A 27,802-nucleotide genomic window follows, 5' to 3' on the forward strand; every position below is an offset into this window, starting at 1 on the left:
TTGGTATTCAAGGATTTTTTTTTTGCAGTTTAAAAGGGAATCTGATGAACACTCAGAACTGACTGCGCAAAAAAATCAGGTTGAGAAATTCGACATTTCTCCTCCCTGAAAGACAGGGAGACAACAGCAGTCGTTGGTGGATGGAAACAGAATATAAAAATGAGTTATCAGCCAGGCAAAGCAACCCCCTGATGGGGTGGGAGAGGACAAATGCCACAAGACTTGCAGGGCATGGCAGGCTCTGCCACCACACTCCGGCTGGAACACTCTTCTAGTCAACCATGACTTCATGCTCAGTGTTATATTTATCTCAACTGTGTCCCTTCACCAAAACTGGCCATAAGGCCATTAGGTATTTGAGGTACCTGAGAGAGGGAAGAAGCTTTATGTCCCACGGGCATGTCGTTCCCAACCAAAGCAGGACCTGGGGAGCTCCAGCTCGTCTCTGCTCCCCAACAGGACAATACCCACCACTCGCTGTCCCTCTGCAAAGCTGCTCCCTGCAGGGCTGCTGGGGCTGATTCAGGATTTGCAGCAGCTTTTGTATCCTTTCAGATCCTGTGCTTTTAACTGCCCCTATAAACCAGACCTGCCAGAACTCTCACTTTTCTGCAGACCCACCTCTGTCTACAAAGAGATCTATGCAGCAACCCAATTTCAGCTGCCAGTGGGTCCTTTTATTACTCAGCCTCTGTAAAAACTGTTTTAATGCTGGAATTGGACGTTGACTCCTGCACAAGAGGGAATGTATGGACAGGCTGGAGTCTGCATCCAGCAAAACCAACCCCCACTGTAACCTCACCAGCACAGTCCTTCAGCCCAGCCCAGCAGCAGCGAGACACCTCAGCTGCAGAATATAAATTGTGCTGTAGAGCTTATTTTGAAGATGTGTTTATCTGTTTTAACTGGAGTCTGTTGTGAGAGCTCCTTCCCTCAGCCACCGTTTTAAAACCAACAAAATCCCCAAACTTAACAACTTGAAGGCATTAACCTCTCTGGGGAGCGGAGGATGCTGCGAGGCAGCAGCTCGTGCCTCGCTTCAGTCCACTGAAATCGGCACAGAAGGAAAACCAAAGATCAAAAGAGCTCTTGAGTAAAGTACACAGGCAAAGTGGGAGAGGAGAAGGATGGGAGAAGAGCAAATATGACAGCAGTTATTCAGGGAGCAGCTTTGAATCGGAGGAGAAAGAAAATAGGGAGAGAAGGTGAGAGAGAAAACATTAGAGAACAAGAGCAAGGGAAAGCAGCATGTCAACCGTATGAGATGGAGAGGAAATTAACACTGAGAGATGGTGTAGCATGTCAGAGGAGGGGAGAAAGGGAGATAAGGAGAGTAAATAATTGAGAGAAAGAGCCTGCAATGCCTGAGAACGGGTCTTGGCTCCACACACGGCTGTGCAAGCACCGTGAATGCTGTTTATGAGTTACGCTCTGCCCTCTTCACATTTCCATTTGGGTTTTATGCATTACAGATAACCCAGCGAGCCAAACCTTCCTGCTCCTTCTCCAAGATGGGCTCCTGAACATGCCAAGCTGAATCCTGACTGAGGAGAAGCAAACCAGAGCTGGCAACCAAAATCTGAGCAAACACACAGCCCTTGGGCTGACTCTTCAAAGGCAGGGGAGAGCATCTGTCCCCAGGCCTGGCACCAGCCATGGCTCCCCTTGCTCCCTGCAGCGTGCTCGCTGCTCCACATCCCTGTGCTCCAGGTGCCCATGGCCGCTCCTGGGAGAGGGGAGCATCCTTTGCTTGCACCCCCCACAGGGCACGGCATTTTCCACTCGACAAGGCACTCTGTGCCCCGGAGGCAGCAGCAGGATGGCCAGGAGCCAAACGCTTATCAAAAGCTGTGGCACCTCCCTGTTGAGATGGAGGCTGGGAAAGCAGGACCTGCAGAGCCCTCACTGGTCCCACACGTGGTGTGTGCTGCCCTGGGCCACCTACACCTGCAGGATCCCTGTCCTGCCTCGGCTGGGACTCGTCACAGAGGACTCCTGACAGTTCAGCCCTTCCAGGGTTATGCGGCACAAGCGTATTTGGCTGCTGTTCAGTAATTACATTAAGCCAGCGCTGCTAAAGTCAGTCCCAAGCAGAGATAATGCTCTGGACGCATTCAACTGACTGGAAGAAGAAAGAGGAGGAAAAGCCATGCTGGCTTAGAGACAAGCCATATTTCTTATCAGCTTCCTGCCCGAGGAGAAGGTGCTGCCCGGGATCCGCCCCGCCCGCGTGGGCACAGAGCAGCGCTGTGAGCAGGCACAAAGGGGCCTCTGTGCTCCAACAGCCCCCTGCCAGCCCCCCTCTGACCCCTCTGATGCTGCATGTGCCTCCCTTTGATGCTCCAGCCCCCGCTCCTCTCACCATTCTGAAGAGGTTTGCCCCATTCTGGGCTACAAGCAGTGAGATTTTATGCTGGAATAGGCCTGACCCTTATTGTTTTTTCTGCAGATCACAGACTATTCTGAGTTGGAAGGGACCCACAAGGATCATCAAGTCCAGTTCTTAAGTCAATGGCCCACACAGGGGATTGAACCCATGACCTTGGCATTATTACAACCAAGTTTTACCCAACTGAGCTAATCTCAGGTTATGTTGGAATCCAAAGCATCCCAGTGTTTGGGGGTGGGTTTTTAGCACGCTGGCCTGATGCTCTGGCAGCTTCAACCAGGATTAGCCCTGGGTGTAAATATGAGGCTCTTTGGGCACCCATTGTTCACTCTTATTCTCTGAGTCAGGTAGATGCCATCAGTGAAACAAAAGCAGGGAGAACAAACAGCAAGAAAGCTTTTTGCATGGACAGGACAGGGATTTAGTGTGGAAATTCAAGAGAAAGAGCCCTGGAAACAACACTTCTATTGGCTGGCATATGGACTCCCTCTCTCAGCAACTGTTCCTTCAGCTACCTGCCCCTAAAATACCACATTTGGTTTAACAAGTGCCATTCCAGTGAAAAGGCATCACCCAAGCGTTGTCCCATTCACCCTCCAAAATGAGAAGTGAACAGGAAACTCTCCCAGCCCATTCCAGACTATCCCAGTTGCAGGGGAGGGAGAAGCCAAGTCCTTGCCCACCAGGGAGAGCAGAGGCTCAGTGCCCAGACACCCACTCCAGGGTGGCACCAGGGGAGGCACCAAGCCCAAGGGAGCAGAGCTCAGTGCCCAGAGCTGCAGCCCAGGGGAGGCAGAAATGTGTGAGCTGAAAGCAGAGCAAGAGAGATCAGAGGGGAAGGTGGGAAAGTGTGAGCCCAAACGTGAGGAAGCAACACTTCAGGAAATACATTCACCCTCACACAGAGCTAATTAGCACAGGGAGGCTCGACATGCCCCTGCTTACTCCAGCCAAGACAAAACAAAGGGTTTTGGGTGGCTGTCACCTTCCCTGGTTTGAAAACACTCCCTTTGAACAGATTTAAGGGCACCTCCCTGCAACCACAGCAGCTTTCCATGGCAGCAGTGAGAAATGACCATTTTCTTAGAAGCTACCACTCTACTCATCCAAATATGGCAGATAAAACCCCATTTTGTAACATTAAGCAGATAACAGAAGGGAAAAAGGACAAGAAAAGCAGCCTGAGAACCGAGAAGAGATCAGGCAACCCCCAGGAAACTGCTGGCTCCTGGCACAAACGGTGATGAATTCAAACCTGGATATAAAATAAGCCTGCACTAGCACTCTGCTGCCTGTTATTGTCCCAGGATTATGGTAATTAAGCAATTTGTATTACCTGATACCGATAAGAAAAATAAAACCCCGTTTCTGACACCAAATCCCCCGGATTTTACACGGTAGTTACTAATGCATTCTTGTTACCTGGTGAACATAATATTCGAGATCATAAAGCGCTGCTACTTTTTCATCCAGCGTGGAGGCAGAGCTGTTGAATTTGCTGATTAATTTAACCATAATTTCATAATCTGTTTCCATCTTCATGTTCAGCTTTTCAAACTCCTCCTTCAGCTGCTCTATGGGCCGGAACTTCTTCCTCACTTCTTCCTCTTGGGCCTTGAAAGCAGAAGGAGGAAACCAGATATGAGGACAGGAGATAAAGCGATGTAAGACAGACACAGAAAGAAATCCCAGCCCCAGATTTACAAGAGAAACCTGGCTGTCTATGCCAATGGATTTAGTGCTGTGCACCAGAGATGCAGGGGCAGTGTTGGAGGGTCCTTCTGAGAAGCCCAGGAACCCAGTTATCTGTGATACACCTGCAGCACCATTGAGCACCGTGGCTTTGGGCACCACTTTTAGGTCTGTACATCATTTGGACATAATTTCTACATCTATACACCATTTGGACACCATTTCTGTGTCTATACACCATTTGTACACTGTTTCCACGTCTATACACCATTTGTACATAATTTTTACATCTATACACCATTTGGACACCACTTCTAGGTCTATACACCATTTTTTACACCATTTCTACATCCCATGTCCTTCCAGCACAGCGTGGACCCCAGAGGCACCACTGTTGTTCTCTGTTTGCCTGCAAGTGGATGATCTCAAGACCTGACTGGAAACAGCCCTGAGCAACCTCCCTGACCCCACAGCTGACCCTGCCTGGAGCTGGAGATGGGAAAGCTCCAGAGGTCCCACCCAGCCTGAAGTGCCCAGTGACTCCGTGCCAGTGACAACAAGCAGATCTCCTCAGATGTGGATGAAGATGCTTTTGCCACCCCAAGCACAGCATTCCAGGATGGCTTTATCTCTGAGGGACCGGTGCACTCACTGTGGGGACAGAAGCTGTCAGAAAGGGAAGCAGAAGGAGTGGTGACAGCTGGGGGCAGCTGAAGGGCCAGGCCATGGGGCTTGGCCAGGAGACAGCCTGTCCTGAGCACGGCTCATCTCCCTTGTAGTAACAGCACCCCAAGGGCTGCCAGGAACCAAGAGAGCTGACAAAAGGCATGTGGTGAGAAGAAAAAGGGTCTGTCAGAGATCTAAGAGAGTCCCAGAGGCACAGGGACACTGGTGGCACTGGGATAGGTGGGGACAGAGCCTGGTGCTGCAGGGGATGGGGGAAGTAGAAAGGCCAGGCTGGAGCTGGGCCGCCCTGAGAGGAGAAAGGCAGAGAGCCCCTTTTGAAGGGCATTCATCACAAACACAAACTCCAAACCACGTTTGTACCCAGCAGTGACCCCCAACGGAGGGTCTGCACGTGCCCCACTCCCCTGCAAGCACTGCCCTGCTCCTCACACAGGAACAGAAGCCAAGGGCTGGAGCCACCGGGGGAAAAACAAGTGAGCAATGGCAGTGAAAGCTCTGTCAGCCTAATGACTGCTGGCCTGATTACCACAGGAACCACACTCAGGGCCACCCCCAGCCCAGCCGCTCCAAACTGCCGCTGCCACAGCACAGACAGGCACACGCTCACTCGGGGTAACCCAATTTCCTCCAACACAGCTCCTTTAAGGATGAATTTGCTCCCTGCAGGAGTGACTGTAAATGGAATACTTTAGGTCCATTAGATGTAGCTGCTTTTAGCCCAGCTGATGGGACCAAAGACTTTCTAACAGGGGGGTTAAAATGTATCTTATTTTCATGTAATTTTTGCATTTCAATGACCCTCATTTCCAGCAACAATGAAATAATCTTACAGCAAATGAAATACTGCCCTGGAAAACAGCCTTTCTCTGACTTCAAGACTTCAGAGCCTTGATTTCTACTTCAGTTTTCCTTCAACTGAACCAACACCAAGGCAGCAGGAGGAGCAAGGGCCCAAGGAAATGCTGCTGAGGGGGAGAGGGCAGAGAGGCTGTGACCCTGAGGAGTCACATATCATTCCACTGGTGGTTGGGGACAGTTCCAAGCCTGGAGAGGGCAGAAAGCAGCACTTCTGTTCTGTTTTACTTTGAATTGGAGCTTGTGCAAGGAAATTTCAGCCTATGCTTCACCAGGACCATTTGGGTTTTGCCACCCAGGGCATGAGATTGGAAAACTAAAGCAAGGAGAGCAGTGACAGGGAAAGCAACTCCCTCTATAAATACTGTCACAATGCCAGCCAGTCCACTTTGGGGTCTGCAGGCATTTTTGTGAATCAAGCAAGAGTTGAATAAATAAATCAGGGTGCCCAGAGAAGCTGTGGCTGCCCATTCCTGGAAGTGCCCAAGGCCAGGTTGGATGGGGCTTGGAGCAACCTGGGCTGGTGGGAGGTGTCCCTGCCCATGGCAGGGGATGGAATGAGATGGGCTTTAAGGTGTATTCCATCCCAAACTATTCACAGAATCATAGAATCATACAGAAAAGCCAGGGAACTGTACCTCTAACAGGTCAGCACAGGTATTTTAGGTTCATATTCCCCAGATCAGTTTGCACAGTATTTCCCAAGCAATCACTTTAACCACCATATTTCTGCAATGTGCAACACTGGGTGTGTTCACAGCCCTGCACTGTGCATTGCTTCCCACACAGGGAACTCTCCTTACCTTCCTTTCTGCCTTCTCACTTGCCTTCATTTTCGCCAAGGCCTCTTTGAGCTCCTGGGATGTGAATGAATTTGCATCGACATCCACCTTGCCCAGTCTTGCAGAGGAAACAAAACAAACCAGAACATGTTTTGAGTGAGCAGCTGCATCTATACTATTTTCACTGTGACATGCTAGCAATGGGTAAGGGCAGGAGGAAAGGGATTAAAAAACCACCACACTCAAGAAGATTAGTCTGAGTGCTGCATTCTGTGAGGGGTTTGCACACACCTCACCCTGGCAATCAAGGAAGGCTCTGCAATCAGCCCTCCAACCCAAAATCTCAAGTGCTAACACAATAAAAATAGCTGATTAATTTATGCCTTGGAATTTCATGCTGTAATACAGAAAGCACCCCTGTGCCACTAAATCATTGCTATGGACTCACAAGCTTTAACCTGTAGATTGCAGCTGAAGTTCTGATGAGCATCATCAGTCAGGGCAAGGGTAAATCCACACAGAAATGACACAGAAATACTAAAAATCATGTTGTGCTGCCCTTTATGCCTTTCTTGTTGGTTCAAGGGGGGTTTATCTGGGCCACAATCACTCTTGCACAGAAAAAAAGGACATTCAGTGCTGAGGCATCATGAAGATAAAGAGCATCTCCATGCCCTGAGCAGGAGTCACTGGGGGAGTGAGGGGAGGAGCAGGAAATCCCACACACTTCAGGAAAGAGATTCCCCACAGTAACTAAACCTGTCCTTGTTAGGAGGGAGCCAAGGGGAACATCAGCACCAGTGAAAGGTTTCAAACACATTTAAAAATGTGGGTGCAGGGAAGGCAGTGTGACCCCTGGAGCCCCTGGCAGTGCCTGCTGTGCCAGGGAGAGCTGGGAGGCTGCTCTGGGCTGGGGCAGGTCACACAGCCCCTGGCAGCTCAGAGAGCAGCTTCACACCAATTGCTGCAGATGTTACAAAGGACTAAACATCACTCCCAGAAGCCACGTTGCCAATTTAGTTTCAGTGCTGTGGCATGAGAAGCCAAGGGTGCCTCTGAATGTGCTCTCAGGGCACCTCCACTGCCATCCTGAAGGGACCACAAAGGACAGGGCTCTGTTTTCAGCACTGCTGAACTCCCAAACCAGCAATTAAGTCTCAAGGGAGAGACAGTAATTGGGTGCAGCAGGGAACCTGGCCTCCAACAAAAGGCATGAATCCCACAGCCCACCCACCCCGCTTAGTCTCTGTACCTTTTCCTTCTGCTCCCTTGTCCTGTGTGCCCATCCTCACTGTCTGGGAGCTTGGCCTCCCTCTCTCCCGTCTGCAGGTTCAGCCGCACGTGAGACCCCGCAGGGACAGCCTGGCCTGCAAGCAGAGGTTGGGTTGTGTCAGAGCAGTGCACTGCCCCCCAGGGACAGGGAGAAAACCCCTGAGCAGCAGTGGGGTATCCACCACCAACTGCCCTCCCTCCAGCACCAGCCTGAGCCACAAGTGCTGCTTTAGTCTCTCAGAAATGCCACCCCAGCCACCAGACTCACCCCTGTGCTGCCAGGCTGGCTCTGATCCACAGTGCAGGAGGAAACCTGAGCCCAGCAGGGACAGCAGCAGCTCCCTCCTCCCTCCCAGGCCAGTTCCCAGGACAGCACTAACACTCCACATCAGGAGTGGATCTGGAGACTATATGGAGAAGGGGAATTGGTTGTTGATTGGGGCATAAAATGCAGCTGCCAAAGGGAAATCAAAGCATCCTGCAGAGTGCAGGCAGGTACGCTGAACATCAAGGCTGAGTTGGGTTGGAAATACTGTATTAAAAGGAATATATGATCACTACTATCTGCCAACAAAAATACACAGCATACATTAAGCTTCAGTTTAAACACAGAATAGATGGGAAATGCAGAGTGTTTTTCTTGGTCACAGTTCACCACAAGCATCCCAGTGGCCAGCCCAGCACTGGGATGGAGAGAAGCCAATATTTGGTTGCTTCTTCTTGATGGTGCTGCTTCTTTTGCTGCAAGAAATCTGCCTGTTCAGGACAGCGAGGCTGTAGCTGAATGACTACAGAGCTCTCAGCTGTCACAGATGGACAGACAGACACACAGCTGCTCACCTTCCATCCCTTGATGAGGATTCCCTATTCAGCCTTTCCTTTATCTCTTTCCTTCTACCTAAAGACACTCTGGATAAAATAACACAGCGTGCAGGAGACAGGGAGAATCTCCCACCAAGGGGAAGTGAAGACAAGGGTAATTATTTTGTACAATAAATACATGACTCAAAGACAAAAAGCTCTAGTCTTGGGAACAACCAGATTGATCCCTCCCTCTTCAAGACCAAAGAGACATTTCCCTGATCAAAGGACCTGATGCTTCCTACACAAGACTGGGATGTTTGTCACAATTCAGACAAAAACATTTCAAAGCCTACAGCCCTCCAGCAGGTATAAATGCATTTAGAAAATCCAGGAAAATCCACTGCGGAGGATTTCCAGTTAAAACAAGGTGCATCTCTGATAGGTCCTCTTTCTCTCCACCACATCCTGTCCATAGAAGTTGCACTGGTTGGATATGCAAGGGGACAGATGTGATTATCTTCCCATCTTACACTATGCAAGGACAGGCCAGATATGCCTCCTCCACACTTGGAATGCTTTCCACAGACAGATCCAAACCTCCTGCTCCTTTAACTTGTGGTACACAGGAGCTTTAATTTATATCTAATCTAGAGGAGCATCTTCCCATGCAGAAAAGGTGGGTTTTGCAGAACTCTGGTGTGGTGGAGGAGCTGTGCCACTCGCAGGTGGTGCAGCTGGGACATGTTGGTCAGAAAGGAGTTTGCAGGATCTTCTTGAAAAGGAGAGCACCACATCTCCTCTCCCGGGTTTAGGAGACAGAGACAGGGCTCTGCCAGCAAGGAAAACACAATAAATGATAACCTGGGACACTGGAAGGTGTCCCTGCCCATGGCACAGGGTGAACAAGATGAGCTTTAAGGTCCCTTCCTACCCAAAGTGTTGAAGGATAAAATGTCATCGCGTGCTCAACGCAGAGATGCACAAGGACATCCTCCTCCTCCTCCACAGACACAAACACTGCTCAGGGGAGAAGGCAGAGGGCCAGCTGAGAGTTGATGCCTTAGGGGGTTTTGATTTTTTCATTTTTATAGATTTTAGAAGTAATTGTAATTGTAGTAAAAATGCAGACTTTACTGTGTTAGTATTTAGTTCAATGTTTGTACATGCCCACCTCTACCACATATCAACAGCCTGATTTCTTTTGGGGTTTAGTCTTGTTTCCAAGGTAGAAGGCTGAAGAATATCAGAAGGCCTGCAATGTGAGACATAAACAGGGCAGACTGACCTCCAGGAAAGAACACTGGAAAGCTCCAAGGGCCCTGTGTGTGCTGAGGAAGACATAAATGATGAAGAGAGGGTCCCACCCTCCCCCAGACTCAAATCCTGAGGAGGTGCCACCAGGGGCGGGACAGGGCTGGACTGAGAGATGTGTGAGCTGGGGATTGGGTGGACAATATTATAAAAACCATGGAAATCAGTGTTCATGAGAAGTGCCTCACCATGTGTTCCTGAAAGCCCTAAGCCCAGACATTGAAGAATCTACCTTTTTATCTCATCCCACACTAACCTGGCTCGGAGGAACAGCCCTGCTGTGCTATTTCCAGAGAGCGATAAATAAAACACAGCACAAACCCCACACACACGAGCTCCAAACCTGCACACAGGAGCTACACACCAGCACACACGAGCTCCAAACCAGCACACACGAGCTCCAAACCTGCACACAGGAGCTCCAAACCAGCACACACGAGCTCCAAAGCAGCACACACAAGCTCCACAGCAGCACACACGAGCTCCAAAGCAGCACACACGAGCTCCAAAGCAGCACACACGAGCTCCAAAGCAGCACACACGAGCTCCAAACCAGCACACACGAGCTCCAACCCCGCACACACGAGCTCCAAACCAGCACACACGAGCTCCAAACCAGCACACAAGAGCTCCAAACCAGCACACTCGAGTCCACACCAGCACACAGGAGCTCCACACCAGCACACACGAGCTCCAAACCAGCACACACGAGCTCCAAAGCAGCACACGCGAGCTCCAAACCAGCACACACGAGCTCCAATCCCGCACACACGAGCTCCAAACCAGCACACACGAGCTCCAAATCAGCACACACGAGCTCCAAACCAGCACACACGAGCTCCAAACCAGCACACACGAGCTCCAATCCCGCACACACGAGCTCCACAGCAGCACACACGAGATCCAAGCCTGCACACAGGAGCTCCAAACCAGCACACACGAGCTCCAAACCTGCACACACGAGCTCCAAACCAGCACACACGAGCTCCAATCCCGCACACACGAGCTCCACACCAGCACACACGAACTCCAAACCTGCACACACGAGCTCCAAACCAGCACACACGAGCTCCAAACCTGCACACACGAGCTCCAAACCAGCACACACGAGCTCCAAACCAGCACACACGAGCTCCAAACCAGCACACACGAGCTCCAAACCTGCACACACGAGCTCCAAACCAGCATACACAGCTCCAAACCAGCACACACGAGTTCCAAACCAGCACACTCGAGTCCACACCAGCACACACAATCTCCACAGCAGCACACACGAGCTCCAAACCAGCACACACGAGCTCCAAACCAGCACACACGAGTTCCAAACCAGCACACACGAGCTCCAAACCAGCACACACGAGTTCCAAACCAGCACACAGGAGCTCCACACCAGCACACACGAGCTCCAAACCAGCACACACGAGCTCCAAACCAGCACACATGAGTTCCAAACCAGCACACACGAGCTCCAAACCAGCACACACGAGCTCCAAACCAGCACACACGAGCTCCAAATCAGCACACACGAGCTCCAAACCAGCACACACGAGCTCCAAACCAGCACACACGAGCTCCAAACAGCACACACGAGCTCCAAACAGCACACACGAGCTCCAAACCAGCACACACGAGCTCCAAACAGCACACACGAGCTCCAAACAGCACACACGAGCTCCAAACCAGCACACACGAGCTCCAAACAGCACACACGAGCTCCAAACAGCACACACGAGCTCCAAACCAGCACACACGAGCTCCAAACCAGCACACACGAGCTCCAAACCAGCACACACGAGCTCCAAACAGCACACACGAGCTCCAGACCAGCACACACGAGCTCCAAACAGCACACACGAGCTCCAAACCAGCACACACGAGTTCCAAAGCAGCACACACGAGCTCCAAACCAGCACACACGAGCTCCAAACCAGCACACACGAGTTCCAAAGCAGCACACACGAGCTCCAAACCAGCACACACGAGCTCCAAACCACCACACAGGAGCTCCAAAGCAGCTCCCAGACACAGCACAGCCAGGTCAAGAAGGCTGCACCAGACAGGGCACAAACCCTTCCTGCTCCTGCTCTTGCTCCTGCTCCTGCTCTTGCTCCTGCTCCTGCCTCTGCACATTAAACGAGATTTGACCTGGACCATCCAAACCCCAGAGCAAAAATCTCTGCCTTGATGTACTTGAGCAGCTACAGGGATTTCTCCTCGCTCTGCACAGCAGCACAGGTTCATGCCACAGCAGGACAAACACGCTGCTTTAATAAATAAACCATGAAAAAGGTCTCTGTTTTCAACAAAGATTGACAATGGCACTTAAAAATATTACAGCTGTTCAAGACAGAGCTTCAGTTTTATGCGGTTTGGGGTATTTTGAAGTATTATTCATAAAGTGTGTTTGAGGGTGGGATGACTTGAATAATGTGATTAAAATTGCTGATTTAAATGAGTAAGCTGGAAGTCCTGAATTTTGATCATGTTTCAGTGTGCAGTTTCTAGACATTTCACTTAAAAATAGTTGATTTTCTTTGAATCCTGTAATTTGATACTATTCAACAACTGGGAGCACGCTCTGGAGCAATACATATGTAAGCAATCACACATCTTCACATGCTGCTAAAACAGAATCATACCCTTAATAGCTTCTTCCCGAGAGAAATTAATTTTTTACTCATTGTTTGCATTAAGTTGCATTTGGGAAATGAAACTCAATTAAAAAAATATAAAAACAGGTTTATATTTAAGCCATTTTGTGACATTTTTTCTCCTTGACACCTTAGACAAATCAAAGCTGTGTATCCACAGGCAGGCACTGCATATATGTGTTACTGGATGGTCTCACTTCCCAGAGAGCTGCCAGATCTCATCCCTCGCTCCTCATAAAGGGAAAGAAGTTTCCATTCTAATTAACTTCCCACCTCTAAATCGACAACCCAGTGAGTAGAAATAGCTGTGGAACGCCCTACAAGAACCTGCTGAAAGGGCCACAGCTGTGGAGGAAGCAGCACCACTGCCCCACCACTGTTTGTACTCCTTACCACCTGAAAAATATCCCACATGTGGAATTTTCTAAACTACAATTAAAATGGTTTGAATCACAGAATGGTTTGTGTTGGAAGGGACTTTAAAGATCATCTCGTCCCACTCCCCTGCCATGGGCAGGGACACCTCCCACCAGCCCAGGTTGCTCCAAGCCCTGTCCAACCTGGCCTTGGACACTCCCAGGGATGGGGCAGCCACAGCTTCTCTGGGCACCTGTGCCAGGGCCTGCCCACACTCACAGGGAAGGATTTTCTGAATCTCTAATCTCAACTTACTCTCTTTCAGTCTGAATACGTGTTCCTGCATCACTGTGGGTCGATGGATCCAGAAGAGGGTTTGTGCAGACCACCCAGTGTCCCTGACAGGGACGTGCCACCCGCCTGCCCCTCAATCACTCAGCCTGCTGCCTCACACCCAAAAAGATAGTGTCCACTTCCAGAGGATAAAACCCCTTGTCACTGCTCCAGTGACAAGGTCCTTATTGGGAAGAGACGACAAAGCAAAGTGACAGCATTTATTTTCCAAGCAGAGACACTGATCCCGTGGTAATGCGCTGCAGGGATGGTGTTATTCCTGTTCTCCCTTTAATCCCTTTATCAGCTGCAGAAGCACCAGGACAGGCTTTGCTCTTCCCACAGGCCATGCCACACCTGGGTGCAGCCACATGTCCAAGCCTCCACAGCCCAAACCTCGTGGTCTCCTGGAGATCCCTCCGTGCACCAGCACTCCATTTGTGCTCTGTCCTGAAAGTTGCTTAAAGTGACACCGAGGAAGACTTTAATTTATAGCCCCATTCTTTTAATCTTGGTCAGCCAGATTTTTTCAGACATCTGTTTATATCTCCTTATAATATATTAGCTGGAGCAGCAGCACGGGGGCTGGCTCCCAGGCACAGCTCCTCGCAGGAGTTCTGCTGACATTTACAAACCGCAGCGATTTCTCTCGTGTGCTTTATGTTATCAGCTAAACCTGTCACCTTAAATTATTGCCTTGTAACCAAATCACAGCTATCTGTTACGCCGCTCTGTGTACGCTGCCCAAGCTCCACACCCGTATCGAGCCTCGCAGAGGCTGGAAACAAGATGATAAATAAATAAACAAATGGAAAACAGGCTCACAACTGAGGCAGGATCAGGTGCATTATACACCACGTAAGTAAAAGCAGAGGGGTGCTGTGTGGAATATGCAGCATGTAGTGATATCCAAGGAACTCCATCCTTCATTTTGTAGACCAACCAAGTGACCAACTGTGTCCTCACTAAAGGAGAAAGGTCTCATCCTGCCCAGCTCTCTTCCAGCATGTTGGGATGGATGATCCTTGGGGGTCCCTTCCAACTTGGCATACTCTGTAATTGTGTGATTATTCCATTTAGTGCTGCCACAAGTGGGTTTGAGTTTCAGCATGGGGACAAGGCTGAACCCCGACTTACTGCACAGCAGTGACATTCAACACAACCAGGTAAGTTGTGTCCCACACACTGACCTGCAAATCTCCCATTCAGATCTTGCAGTAACTCACTATGCTCCTGCCAGTGGCTTCTCCATCCCCTCCCCAGCCCTTGGAGCCCCGAGCTGCCAGCCATGGACTGCCCAGCAAGAGGAGCCCGAGAGGGACAGGGGACTCCCCATTCCCACACCACTCTGTCCCCCACGGCACAGGAATGTCCCCTGGGAAGGTTTCTGCAAGCACCACAAGTGACCCAGCTCAGCAGATCCCTGGTGTGTCCCCAAGTGAGCATCCTTGTTTGCCACTGCAAAACAAATCAAAAATCTATTAAGAGTGTGAAAACAAGCCCCAGTTATTGAGTCAGTAAGTGGCTCTGCAGCTCTCAGAAATCACCTCGGTATGTGAGCAAGCCTCAGATAACATCTACCTTCCTTTACTCTTTGTTTCCCTCGAACAGGGAGTGAGGGGAAGGGACTTTCTTTCTAGTACAGGCAACAAAGGAATCCAGAATCAATATGTGAATGTTCCAGCAAAACACACCGGCAGTGCTGCAGTATTAAAATAATCACCCTGACAGAGCATCCACAATGAGTTATCTGATGGCACCTTCTCCTTTAATAAAATAATGATTAAAAAACCACAAGGAGACAAATCCCAGGAAGCAGCAGAGCTCCCCACTGCCGCATCACAGGCTCCAGGAGCCACCAGTGCCAGGGCGAGTGAGGCTGGGGCATCACTGCTGGTCACACAGGGGGACACTGCCCTCATGTCTGCTCTGGCCAGAGGATGGGACATTCCACACCCTGGCACACTGGCAGCATGAAGATGCTGCCTGCTTCTGGTGTGGGATGTCAGGCTCCAAGGAAAACAGCCAGCCTAGTCCTGGGGGCTCAGTGTGTGATCCGACCCTGGACTCTCCAGTTAGCACAGTTGAACAAGGAAGCAGCAAAGCCTCCCTTGTGCTTTTTTTCCTTTCTTCTCTATGCAGGCAAGTCACAGCACTCCCTGGATTGCTTGTTATTTCCAAACAGAACATTTTTACATACAAAAGGGAGAGAAGATGTGCAGTAGACAGAGGTAAGGAAGAGATGGATTACTGATGGGAAGAGGAGGCCCAGAACCTGAATCTCATTTTATTTCTGAATCCCCTTTTTGACTCAGCTACAGCCTTTTGTATCAGTTCATTTTCTGGCACTCACTGCTCCTCCCAATTAAGCGCCACTGGAAAAGGTCATTAATACACTCTGTCACCTCTTCCCCAAAGCTGGTGGAGGGGTTTCACAGCACCAGGCCTGGGAGCTTCCCCAGCAGGTGTCCCGGCATTCCCTGGCATTCCCCAGCATTCCCACTGTACCTTGCTCCCAGCACAGGTGATGAGGAAGCTCAGACACCTGTGTCCACATTGCAAGCACAAATCCCTGTGACACTGCATGAAATGCTTTACAAACCCATCCCATGTGCAGCTCTTACTCCCACTGGTTCTGTACTCCTGCTGGGAAGCAGCACAGCACATCTTGGAGGTCCACACCACCTGTGACAGCGGGGGCTCTAATTACCTCCTGCAATCAATTACAGAGAAAACTCTTATAAAATCACTGCATGTTTGCCATGTTCATCAGCTGTTCCCTATGCGTGAGCTTGCAGCACCTGTGGGGGGTGGGAGGCAGGATGGACCCCGGGGGTGACATTCCATCGTGCCACCTGTCCCAGGTGTTGCCCCCTCAGGCTGAGGGCAGCTGTGCTGCCTCTGTCTGCCATGAGCAGTCCTGGTGGTGTCAGCCTGGCTTCATTGCTCTTGTTTTGTCTTATCATGGCATTCTACAGACAAGATCCTGCTGTGCAGTCAAGGACAAAGAGGTGTCCTTCTCTTCCTGGGAATGCAGAGGAAACCATGAGAGAGGAGTTTTTTCCTTACAGCACAAGCAAACAACTCCCACTGCTGCTGCCTTCTGCCTCCCAGAGCACCCAGACAAACACAGAGCAGGCATGGCCTGATCCCCAAGCCACAAACATTCAGTTCACAGCAGAACTCACACAGGTCTCCCAGAAACGTCTGAATGGGGTGAACTGTTGAGAGACAGAAAAACAGCTAAAAGAACCTCAACCAAATCAAGGAAGTTTCACATGAGACACTTCAGTTTGCCAGTTTATCTGACAACTCTTTCTGTAACATTCCAAGCTATGCTAACAAATACCCTGCCATTCAACCCGTCAGGATGGTGATGTCTAAGCACAGTATCTTCTCCAACACTGATTTTATTCCAAGCTGCAGTGGAGCAGGGACAGAAGCCACCTAAAATGTTTTCAAGCTTGCCAAAAGTGAATCTGTTCCCAGTTTAATACCCAGCACTGCCACTGGCAGCAAAGCCATCGCTGCGAAAACCTCCAAGTCACCCTGCCCTGAGACATCCCCACACCAAGTGCTGTGCTCCTGCACAGGCTCCTCACGGCTCCCAGAGCGACAGCCCAGCTTTCTGCTGGACTTGAGTCCCACTTGAACAAGAATCATGGGATGGTTTGGGTTGGAAGGGACCTTAAAGATCATCCAGTTCCAACTTCTTTGCCATGGGCAGCAATGTCACCCTGAAAGTGGTGATTCCATTCTACTTTCTTATTTAGCAAGAGAGAAGCAACTTAACTGGTGCTTGCTGGGCTACTGCTCTCCCGTGGCTGGTGCCATTGGGTGATCTCAGGGGCTCCTCATAACCAGGATTAGAGGGAGACACACACAGGAACCCTTGGGAGGACTGTCTTGCACCCTGGGATTTTTAATGCCAACAGCTTGCTTGCTGCAATAGTCACTGGCTTTAAGCACCATCCCTCAGTCCTACAGCTCCAACACTTGTTTGTCTGAAAAGGGGTTTAGAGCCACTCTTTTGTACCAGCACTGAGAAATCTTCTCTGTAATTTGTTTCCCTCAGCAGATAAAATCAAAATGTTTTTAAAGCGATGCCAGAATCAAATCCCTCCTCCTGCAATTCAATCCAGAGCCAGCAGAGTACGAAGTGCCCCGAGGAAGGGGCTTCCCAGTAACACCCGGTCAGAGGTGCGACAGCACCAGTTCAGTTTGGACACAGGGCTGGACAACGCTCCCAAGTGCTGCTTTGCCCCGAGCCAGCGCTCTGCCAGGACACTGGGAATGATGTTCTCTGGAGTGCTCAGTGGTGCTGTGAGCCCAGTCACCAAACCACTGGCACCTGCCAGCGCTGGGCTCTGGTGCCTCGTGCCGCCGCTTGCCAAACCCCCCCGCTCACCAAACCCACCCGCTCGCCAAACCCACCCGCTCACCAAACCCATCCACTCGCCGAGCCCACCCGTTTGCCAAACCCACCCACTTCCCAAGCCCACGTGTTTGCCAAACCCACCTGTTTGCAAACCCACCCACACGCCAAGCCCACCTGTTTGCAAACCCACCCACACGCCAAGCCCACCTGTTTGCCAAACCCACCCACTCGCCAAGCCCACCTGCTTGCCAAACCCACCCCTTGCCAAACCCACCCGCTGCCTGCACTTGGCTTGGCCCCGGCTCTGGGACAGCCACAGGGAGTGAGGGGCAGGCGAGTGGCAGGACCCGGACTATCCACTGCGGTGGCCACAGCAATGATGGCACACACAGCACCGTGCCCAGAGCTGAGCTTGCTCCTGCCAAAACCCCACCAAACCTCACTCCTCTCGTGGCAAGAACAACCAAGGGTGGGAGAGCTGCTCCACACATGTTCCTCCCACGAGGTGCTTGGGTTTCCCAGGATGCTCCAAGAGAATAAGGAATGGAAGTGGAGGTGGATGCTGGAGAGGTGCCTGGGAGAAAAAAACTGTGCCTGGGAGGGACCTTCCTCCTCAGGGAAGGGGTGGCACGAAGGCTCGGCAGGGACATGTGGTGCCTCTGACGGAGGTGCTGCTGCAGCATCTGCTGCTGCAGAAACAAAGAACACTTCCCAGGGCAACAAGTGCTCTGCCCTTCCACTGCCCTCCTGCAAAGGCTGCTCTCCCTTGCACTGCAACAGCAGGAAACATACCAGGAAAAAATAAGCACACAGAAGGAAGAGGAAGGGTTGGCCTTTGGTAAAACTGGCATACACACGTGCTTCCCCTTGCTAAGCAAACCCCTCTCTCCAGCTTTGAGCCAGGCACTGTGGTGAGTTACTACAGCCCCTGGGTCCAGCCATGTGCTCAGGGATTTCATATGAGGCACCTGAGTTATTTTCTCTTCTGATACTGGGCTCGAGTCTGTGAACTGCAGCAGTTTAGAGTTTAATCCCACAAAGGTCTGAGCAGCAGAAGAAACACAGAGACCAAAGGCGTCCAGCCAAGCTCTGGTATTTCATCTCTCAAACACCAGGCTGCATGGACACTGAAGTGACCTTTGTCTCACCATGTCCCCAAGTCAACATCTATAAGAGACTTATTTACAAAAGCCAGGTTTAATCCCCTTCCAACTCACTACAAGATTTATCCCCAAGCCTACACTGCTTCACAGTGTTACTACAACTTGTTCAATAGTTGTCATCCCCCAGGTGTATTTGTTATCCCAGAAAGTCTGTTTGGGATGCTGAAGGCTTGGCTGCATTCAGAGAAGATCAATGCAAGACATAGGCAGAGAAGGACAGGGGAGGTGACCAGGAGAACTGAGAACCTGACAAAAGGAACTGAGGATGATATTCATTCTGCTGAATTTTAGGCATCTAATAACTTTTTAAGCCAGGCACTACTGGCTTCTTTACTGTGATGGAGATTAGCACTTCCAGAACATCATCAACCACCATGTCTCCCACATCTGTCACTCTCAGAGAGCCTCCTCCCTCCAGGGACTGGTGAGATGGCCACCAAAGAATGGTAATGTGGATGCATGGAAAGGACACAATGGCTCTCTAGGGAGGGATAATCCAACAGGACCGACACCAGTGTGAGAAACAGGAGGTCTGTGGTTGGAAATGAGGAACTGAAGGGTAAGACTGTGCAACTCAAGGAGGGTACAGGGGTAAAAAAGCAAACTATTGTCAAGGGGAAGGCTGGGCAGCTCAAGAAGGGTCTTTGTGACCACATCTCAGTAACCTCTGTTTCTGTCCTTAGGTCCTGAGTCCATAACTCAGTCAAGGCTGAAACTTCAATGATAAGACACACACCACAAAAACTCCCTTCTCCCAGCTCAGCTCTCACCAGGAGCGTTTCAGGACACGCTGTGCTGCTGGCAGGGCGAGCAGCTTATTGACTTGGATCCCATCTCTACCCAGAGCCTGTCAGCTGGCTCATCTCACACCAGCCCCATCATGTCCCCGAGCCCAGGGCACCCCCAGAGCCAAGGGCATCCAGCTCTGCAGACGGTTGGCCAACATTTCCCCGGGTCAGCACTGCAAGGTGCCTGATCCGGCCCGCCTGGCCGTGAGAGCAGCAGGACACGTTGGAGAAACCAGCCTGCCAGCCACACTGCCGAGCCAGAGTGAGAACAAATTTGGATAATAAAAGCTGGAATGAGAAGATGCCTTGGAGAGCACGTTGGTACAGTGCTTTCCCAAGCTCCAATTTAAAGCCTCGCTCCTACAGCTCCTGCAGTCGTAAGGGACATTAGCCTAATTTCTGTCAAGAGAACTTGTCAACACTGCAGTATTTAAGACAGACGCCGAGGACTTGTTTTATCTCACAGATAGATCACTGAGAAAGAAAGTAGCTGTGCCACATTTGGTTCACAGGAAAATAAATTGACATTCTCTCTGGGCCTAATTGGGGGATACTGTTTTATAACACACACGCATGAGCAGCCTCACATTTCATCACTGTGCAGCTGAGATTGGGCCCAAACCACTGTGGGGTTAGACAGGAACACCCCGGGAGGTGCTTCAGTGAGCACCCAGGGACACAGAGCTGGTCATCTCCCAGGCACAGAGGAGGTAAAACACTTGGTCCAGGTCAGGTCCTTCTACTGATGGTGCTCTCCAGCTGAGCCACAACCAGTGGCCGTGGTTTCAGCACCAAGGGGAAGAGGAGAGTACAGCTTTGGGTCCTCATGAGATTGAATCTGAACTTGCCTGGCCTGATTTTAGAGATGCTCTATGGGTGAGTCAGGAGAAAGCAAAGGAAAGAGAGGCTGTACCCTGCAGCTCTAGGAAAAAAGCATTCACATGATCCTGCTCCCATCATACCTTGCTTTAAGGAATTAAAACATTCCCAGGAGCCTGGGGGCACTAATGCTGGCATGGCTTCATGCTTTCCACGTGCCAGGTTTGGAGCTGTGTTTGCAACACATCCAAGATTATCCAAGATTATCAAGTGCCATGGCACAAAGGCTTGTCCAAGACTTGCAGCTTTGCCAGTGAAGTTGAAAACACTGTTTTATTTGCAGTTGTTAGAGGGAAATAACAGCCACATAACCTTGTCCCAGCCTTGGAACAGAAATGAGCTTGCAAAGGGAGCCTGAGGGAGCGCGACCCTGAGCTGCAGATGCGAGGGCAGGAGGGTGGCTCGGCTCTGCCACGGATTCTGCACTTGTACAAGAGCTAAATCATTACAACAGCCAGAAATGTCCCTCGGGAAGGAAATCCTCTCAAAGATAAATCAATAACTCAGTGTAATTTTAGCATGCAGCCAGGAGAATTTACATTGCCAGGAAGGCTGAGAGCTCTGCCACAGACACAGAGCCACAGCATCCTCAAACAGCTCTGCAGCAGCCCTTGTGCAAGAGCTCAGGCTCCAGGTACTTGCAGGAGTCTGGGCTCTGCCATTCCAGGACCTCCACGGGCCCAAAGTGGAGTGACAGCAGCAGGGCTGTGTGCCAGCAGAACTCCCCTGGGACAAACTCTCCCTCTCCTCCTCTGCAGAGGGGAGGCTGCTCTCTGCAGCGCTGGCAAACACTCCAGATCTTACAGGGTGAGACACATACAAATATAGAGCACAGCTAAACTGGGCACAGGAGCAGAGGGGGAGTGCCCCAGGCACAGCCTTCACCCCCAGCCAGGGCTCCAGGGGTCCCACCATGCAAACCACCCGCACAACAGGGCATGACAGGGATGTGCTGCAACCCACAGTGATTAATGAGACTGCAATTTACGTAATTATATTAATGCAAAGTACACTCAGACCAATCAGTTCAAGGGAACTAATGACACTTCACAGCACAGTTCAACACTGAGCTGTAACTCCAGCAAAAAGTAAAAAAAAAAGGCCCCTAATTATTCAGCAGCTCTTCTCCCAGATTCTCAGGGTCAGCTTGGAGGAGAAGGTGGCCTGAATTATATTTTCGTTTCCAGAACATCACCAGAATTGCTAACTAAGTTCCAGAGGCAAGGTCACAGCCTGCCCAGAGTTGTGCACGCCATTCCCCCCCAGCTGCTGGCCTGGTCAGCATGGCTGGACCAGCACAGCTGGGACTGGGGGCCTGACACACCCTGTGCTGCTGCTGCCCAGGGGCACAGCCCCAGCACCCCTGTCACTGCCTGCTCTGGGCACCAGCACCACTGCCACTGCCTGCCCTGGGCACCAGCACCCCTGACACTGCCACTGCCTGCTCTGGGCACCAGCACCCCTGCCACTGCCTGCTCTGGGCACCAGCACCCCTGTCACTGCCTGCCCTGGGCACCAGCACCCCTGTCACTGCCATCTTTGGGCACCAGCACCCCTGTCACTGCCTGCTCTGGGCACCAGCACCCCTGCCACTGCCTGCTCTGGGCACCAGCACCCCTGTCACTGCCTGCTCTGGGCACCAGCACCCCTGTCACTGCCTGCCCTGGGCACCAGCACCCCTGTCACTGCCATCTTTGGGCACCAGCACCCCTGTCACTGCCTGCTCTGGGCACCAGCACCCCTGACACTGCCATCTTTGGGCACCAGCACCCCTGTCACTGCCTGTTCTGGGCACCAGCACCCCTGTCACTGCCACTGCCTGTTCTGGGCACCAGCACCCCTGACACTGCCTGCTCTGGGCACCCCTGACACTGTCACTGCCTGCCCTGGGCACCAGCACCACTGACACTGACGCTGCCTGCTCTGGGCACCAGCACCACTGCCACTGTCTGCCCTGGGCACCAGCACCCCTGACACTGCCTGCTCTGGGCACCAGCACCCCTGACACTGCCTGCCCTGGGCACCAGCACCACTGCCACTGCCTGCCCTGGGCACCAGCACCCCTGTCACTGCCTGCCTTGGGCACCAGCACCACTGATACTGCCTGCTCTGGGCACCAGCACCCCTGTCACTGCCTGCTCTGGGCACCAGCACCTCTGTCACTGCCTGCTCTGGGCACCAGCACCTCTGTCACTGCCTGCCTTGGGCACCAGCACCACTGTCGCTGACGCTGCCTGCTCTGGGCACCAGCACCACTGCGACTGCCATCTTTGGGCACCAGCACCCCTGTCACTGTCTGCCCTGGGCACCAGCACAGCTGCTAAAGAAAACAATAAATATATGGTGGAGGAACTGGACACCACACACAGATCAGTAAGATCGAGTGAATGCCACTTTATTCCACACCACACACAGTTTACATAGAGCTAAAGCTTGGTACCATTGGTTAAACTGAACCTCACACCACACAACTGCAAACCCCTACTGGTTATAACCCGTACCTCACAAGTCCAGTGTTTTGGAGAACTTATCCTAGATGTTTTCAAGAACCTGCAGAGTCCTGTGAGAAACCACTGTGTGAATTCCTGGGGAGTAACCTCCTCCCTACCTCCTAGCAGCAGCTGTGCTCCTTGCTGCTTCTTAGCTGAGAGCTACCCCAGTCTCACAGGATCCCACAGAGATCTGAATTGCTCACTCTTCATTTCTCTGTAGCAACACCCCTGCCACTGCCTGCTCTGGACCCCGGCACGGAGGAACTGCAATAACTGGTTGCTCAGAGCCCAAACCTGGCCTCCCCAAGGTGTGATCTGAGGTCTGGGACCCTGCTGCAGGCGAGCCCCTCCAGCCAACACTCCCATCCAGCTGCAGCGATGTGCTGCACACCCAGCCCACCTGCACCCTGCCTGTGGGTACAGCCACAGCCCCAGCACACCTGGAGCTGTGCTGGCAGTGCATGGAGGGCTGGGATGCTGCCTGACCACAGGCAGGGCAAGCACATCCATTCCTGCCCAGAGAGCCCTGGAGGGGGACAGTTCCCTGCTCCCCATGCAAACCCTCCCTGCACAGAAAACTTCCATCAGTGCTCTTCCTCCTTCATGTTTCCAGGACTCCTCTAAAGCACACACATCCAGGGCCCCTGTCCTTGTCACTACGTGCTCTTTCCCTGCTGCAGCCCCCCTGGAGGCCTGGAAGCACTTTGGAGCACCTGTGCTGGCCACAGTAGTGTCACTCATCACATCCTCCTGTGGTGCCAACAAGCTCTCACACAGATGTGCCCATGTTCCATCCATGCTGATGTGCTCCAAGAGCCTCTGTCTGTAAATCCAGCTTTGCAGCAGCTACAGATGTGCTCTGTGTTTTTATTATTTCATTGAGACTTGGACTTTTTCAGGGGCATGCGGTGACAGGACAAGGGGGAATGGCTTCCCACTGCCAGAGGGCAGGGTTAGGTGGGATATTGGGAAGGAATTGCTCCCTGTGAGGGTGGGCAGGCCCTGGCACAGGGAGCCCAGAGAAGCTGTGGCTGCCCCATTCCTGGAAGTGTCCAAGACCAGGTTGGAGCAACCTGGGCTGGTGGAAGGTGTCCATGCACATGGCAGGAGGGGTGTGACTGGATGGGCTTTAAGGTCCTTTCCAACCCAAACAATTTTGTGATCCAATGGTTTCGCAGCTCTGAAGTGCCAAGATCTGCCAGAAGAGCTGACCCAAAGAGCTGAAGGTGCAGGACAACTTCTTATGCTCCTACAGTGCAGAACACGAAGCTGGATGAGAATCCAGGGCAGAACAACTCTGCAAAGACAACACAAAAAGGGGACCTCACAAGGCCTCTGTGTCTAAAACCAAAACCAAAATGAAATGAATGGTCCCAAGCTCAGTGTCTCAGGACTGCACTCCCAGCTCCCCTGGCAGCTTCCAGGCTCGGCAGCAGCATCCAGCAAGAGGGAAAGTGCAAAAAGCCAACTCAGTGATGATCAGGAAAACACATATGAAGCCATCCATCACACAGCAATCCGTGTGCACCCAAATGTCCTGCACCACAATTAGAAATCAATAGCCAGACGCAGAAACCCTCAACCCCCCAGTAAAATATAAAGAACACTTGTAATATTGATTTTAAAAACACCGCGGAGAAGACAGTTGTGAGGGAGCCTGAGAAAGCAAAGCAAAACGCCTGATTTGAAGCTTGGTTTTTTCCCCAAAAAGACATTAATAATGGATTTTCAGTGCTAGAAGAAAAACTGAAACCTTCACCAGATTCTCCTGGTAATAACAGCTTTCTGCAAAGCCCAGCTATTAATGTATAACAGGGACATCCATCAATCAAGCACACAGAAAGTACTTTGAGAGCTAAAAAAGGAGCAAGCAAACATCTGCTTCTGGCAACTTAAATTTTGCCCCTAAGCATAAGGAACATAATAAATTATCAGAAGGTTGGGCTTGAACTCATATCCCTCCACCCTGGAGAGCTAAATGCTGAGCATGGGGGTACACAGTGTGCTGCTGTGATTTGTCCTGACAAAAAATGGGAGACAGGGGCACAGTTCCATTTGCAGCCTGAGCACTGACCAGGGTGTCAGCAGCCAACCTGAGAAAAGCTGGATTTACACTAAAAAACAGCTGCCAAAGAAAGTAACTGGGGTGTCCCTACGCCTCCAATGTTTCCTCTCTTTTAAAACACAGTAGGTCAAAGCGAGAGCTGGAGATAATGAACACAATTTACTGATTCAAGCAGAAGAAGCTGCAGGCATGGCTGCAACTAAGCCTTAATAAATTCTGAAGAGTGACACTATAAAATGGCATTAGGGAAGGCTGTATTTATTGTCTCCCCATGCTTTCAAGTATCCAAGGTGCCATGTTACACTTAATAACAGTTTTCTCCCCAGCTGCCAGTGTTGCAAACCTTGACAAGCTGATGGCTGGGGCCAACTCTCCCCAAACACACCCAGGGACAGCTTTGGTGGCATGAACATGGATAAATGATTAAACCAGCGCTGCCCAGGCACTGCCCAGCCTGTCCCCTCTGTGCTGGCTCACAGCGATCCCTGGGAGGCAGCAGGGCCGTGGTTTTGTGCCAGCTCCACCAAGGGAAGTGATGCAGACAAGGACCAGCTGCTGCAGGAAGGTACCTTCAGGCCAGAGACGTTCTGGAGCATAAACACACTGAGAAGGGCCAAGCATCACTGCTGCACAGTCCCCAGGAGCAGCACCAGCAGCCCCTGCCCAGCGTCACAGCAAGCTCTGTGCAAGGCGTCATGAAGTCCTCGTGGAGGACCATGGAGAACCAGGGATCCTCATGGAGGACTGTGGAGAACCAGAGATCCTCATGGAGAACCATGGAGAACCAGAGATTCTCGTGGAGGACCAGAGGTGCCTGTGGAGGACTGTGGAGAACCACAGACCCTCAGGGAAAACCATGGAGAACCAGAGATCCTCATGAAGGACCGTAGAGAGCCAGAGGTGCTCATGGAGGACCACAGAGAACCAGAGATCCTCATAGAGGACCAGAGGTGCCCATGGAGGACTGTGGAGAACCACAGACCCTCATGGAGGACCACAGAGAACCAGAGATCCTCATGGAGGACCATGGACAACCAGCAGTCCTCTAGTTCCTTGTGCCAGAACTGCAGGGAACATCCCCACTCAGTGTTCCCAGCTCTGCCACCACTGCAACAGGTACTTTCATGACTCCATAGCTGGCTTTCAGAGCATGGATACAATCTTTCTTGAGCATGGTTTTCACTGAGCTCCTTGTTCCACCTGCTGTAGCATTCCTAAGCCTGCAGGGAAATCACTGGGCAATGCCTTGGGTATGGAAGGAGACTTGACAGGTATAAAGGTTCTATCATCCCATCCCTGCCTGCACCACCTGCACTGCAGAGGACACAGAAAAAAACACGTGAACCATCTCTAATACTCTTTAGAATAAAAAAATGGCAACAAAAAAACCCCACACAAATCAGTTTATCAAGTCTGGCAGAGAGCAAACAGTACAAACAGAGGGTAGAGGTGGTTTGACCTGACCTGAGGACGCTCATGGTGGATGAAGGAGGGCGTGTACATCTCCTCCTCATGCAGTGTTCACACCTCTGACTGACACAGCCTGGGCTGGAGGAGCATTTGGGGATCCATCCTCTCTTGCTTCCCTGCTGGGCTTTCCCCAGAGGAGCAGCTACAAGCTCTCCTCAGCAGCCTCACCCTGCTCCTGCAGGACAAGTGCTTTCCACTTTAGGATGAAATCCAAAGGTTTAGGGAGCATGTGAAGAGATCAGAGGGGGTGGAATGATGATTTAACAGGAGCCAAGTGAAAAGCTTCTTGGCTCATCTTCCAGCAAAGGCTCTGGTCCCACAGGGAGCCTTCCCTCCAGCTCCTGGCTCCAGCCCTCTAGACCCACAGACCCCCAGATGAGCTCAGACATTCCTTTCTGCTGCCATGTGTGCTCCACTCAGATTGCAGCTGATGCTGGCAGAGACCACAATCAGCTGCACCAGCAGGGTTTGCAGCGCTCTGTGAAGCACCATGACTTGGTCTATAACCACCTGAAGGGAAGTTCTGGCCAGATGGGGGTTGGTCTCTTCTCCCAGGCACTCAGCAATAGGACAAGGGGGCACGATGGGCTCAAGCTCTGCCAGGGGAAATTGAAGTTGGAGAGCAGAAAGAAATTCTTTGCAGAGAGAGTGCTCAGGCATTGGAATGGGCTGCCCAGAGAGGGGGTGGATTCCCCATCCCTGGAGGGTTTTAACCTGAGATTGGCCGTGGCACTGAGTGCCATGATCTGGTAAAGGGACTGGAGTTGGACAAGGGTTGGACTTGATGATCGCAGAGGTCTTTTCTAGCCCAGTCCATTCTATGATTCTATGGATGTGGCACTGAGTGAGAATCCACCATGTCTTGATCCAACCCCACTGTGATCACCAGCCCAGGGCACAGAGTGCCCTGGGCTGGTGATCACAGTGGGGTTGGATCAAGGGTTGGACTTGCTGATCTCGGAGGTCTTTTCCAACCCAATCAATTCTATGATTCTATGACATCTTCTGTCTTAGAAGAGGCACTGCTGGACAGTCCCTGATCAGCTGAGGTTGGGAACACCTCTGGGATCATCTGTCCAACCCCTGCTCAGGCAGTGTCACCTCTAGCAGGTTGCCCAGGACTGTGTCCAGCTTGGAATGTCTCCTGTGCTGGAGACTCCACCAGCTCTCTGGCAGAGCTGACCTGCTCCAGTGATCAACCACCCTGCAGGAAACCAGATTTTCCTGTTTAAACAGTGTTTTCACCATGTTTTGCTGTGGAGGTGCCTGGGAAGGGCAGCACAGCCAAGCAGGCAGCAGCCACTCCTCCAGCTTCACATCAGACACTCCATAAATACCTTCACTACACCTGTAAAACCTGTCACCATGTGTCACCTCCTTACAGTTCCAGCTAATCCAGAGACAGCCAGGGAGAACAATTTCTTGTGTATTATC

General features: G+C 51.4%; 1 protein-coding gene across 3 annotated transcripts in view; it reads right to left on the reverse strand.

Annotated features, from left to right (window-relative positions):
* Positions 1–27,802, reverse strand: part of SIL1 (SIL1 nucleotide exchange factor) — a 105,677-nt gene that overhangs the window by 38,202 nt on the left and 39,673 nt on the right. For all 3 annotated transcript variants that reach the window (XM_071570443.1, XM_071570446.1, XM_071570444.1), the window contains 3 exons: positions 7,658–7,772; positions 6,427–6,523; positions 3,812–4,003 (listed from right to left, as the gene is read on the reverse strand). In XM_071570443.1, coding sequence (XP_071426544.1) covers positions 3,812–4,003; positions 6,427–6,523; positions 7,658–7,772 — 404 coding nt within the window. The remainder of the gene's footprint in view (positions 1–3,811; positions 4,004–6,426; positions 6,524–7,657; positions 7,773–27,802) is intronic.

The sequence above is a fragment of the Pithys albifrons genome, chromosome 15, assembly GCF_047495875.1.
Source record: "Pithys albifrons albifrons isolate INPA30051 chromosome 15, PitAlb_v1, whole genome shotgun sequence".
Lineage (NCBI taxonomy): Eukaryota > Metazoa > Chordata > Aves > Passeriformes > Thamnophilidae > Pithys > Pithys albifrons.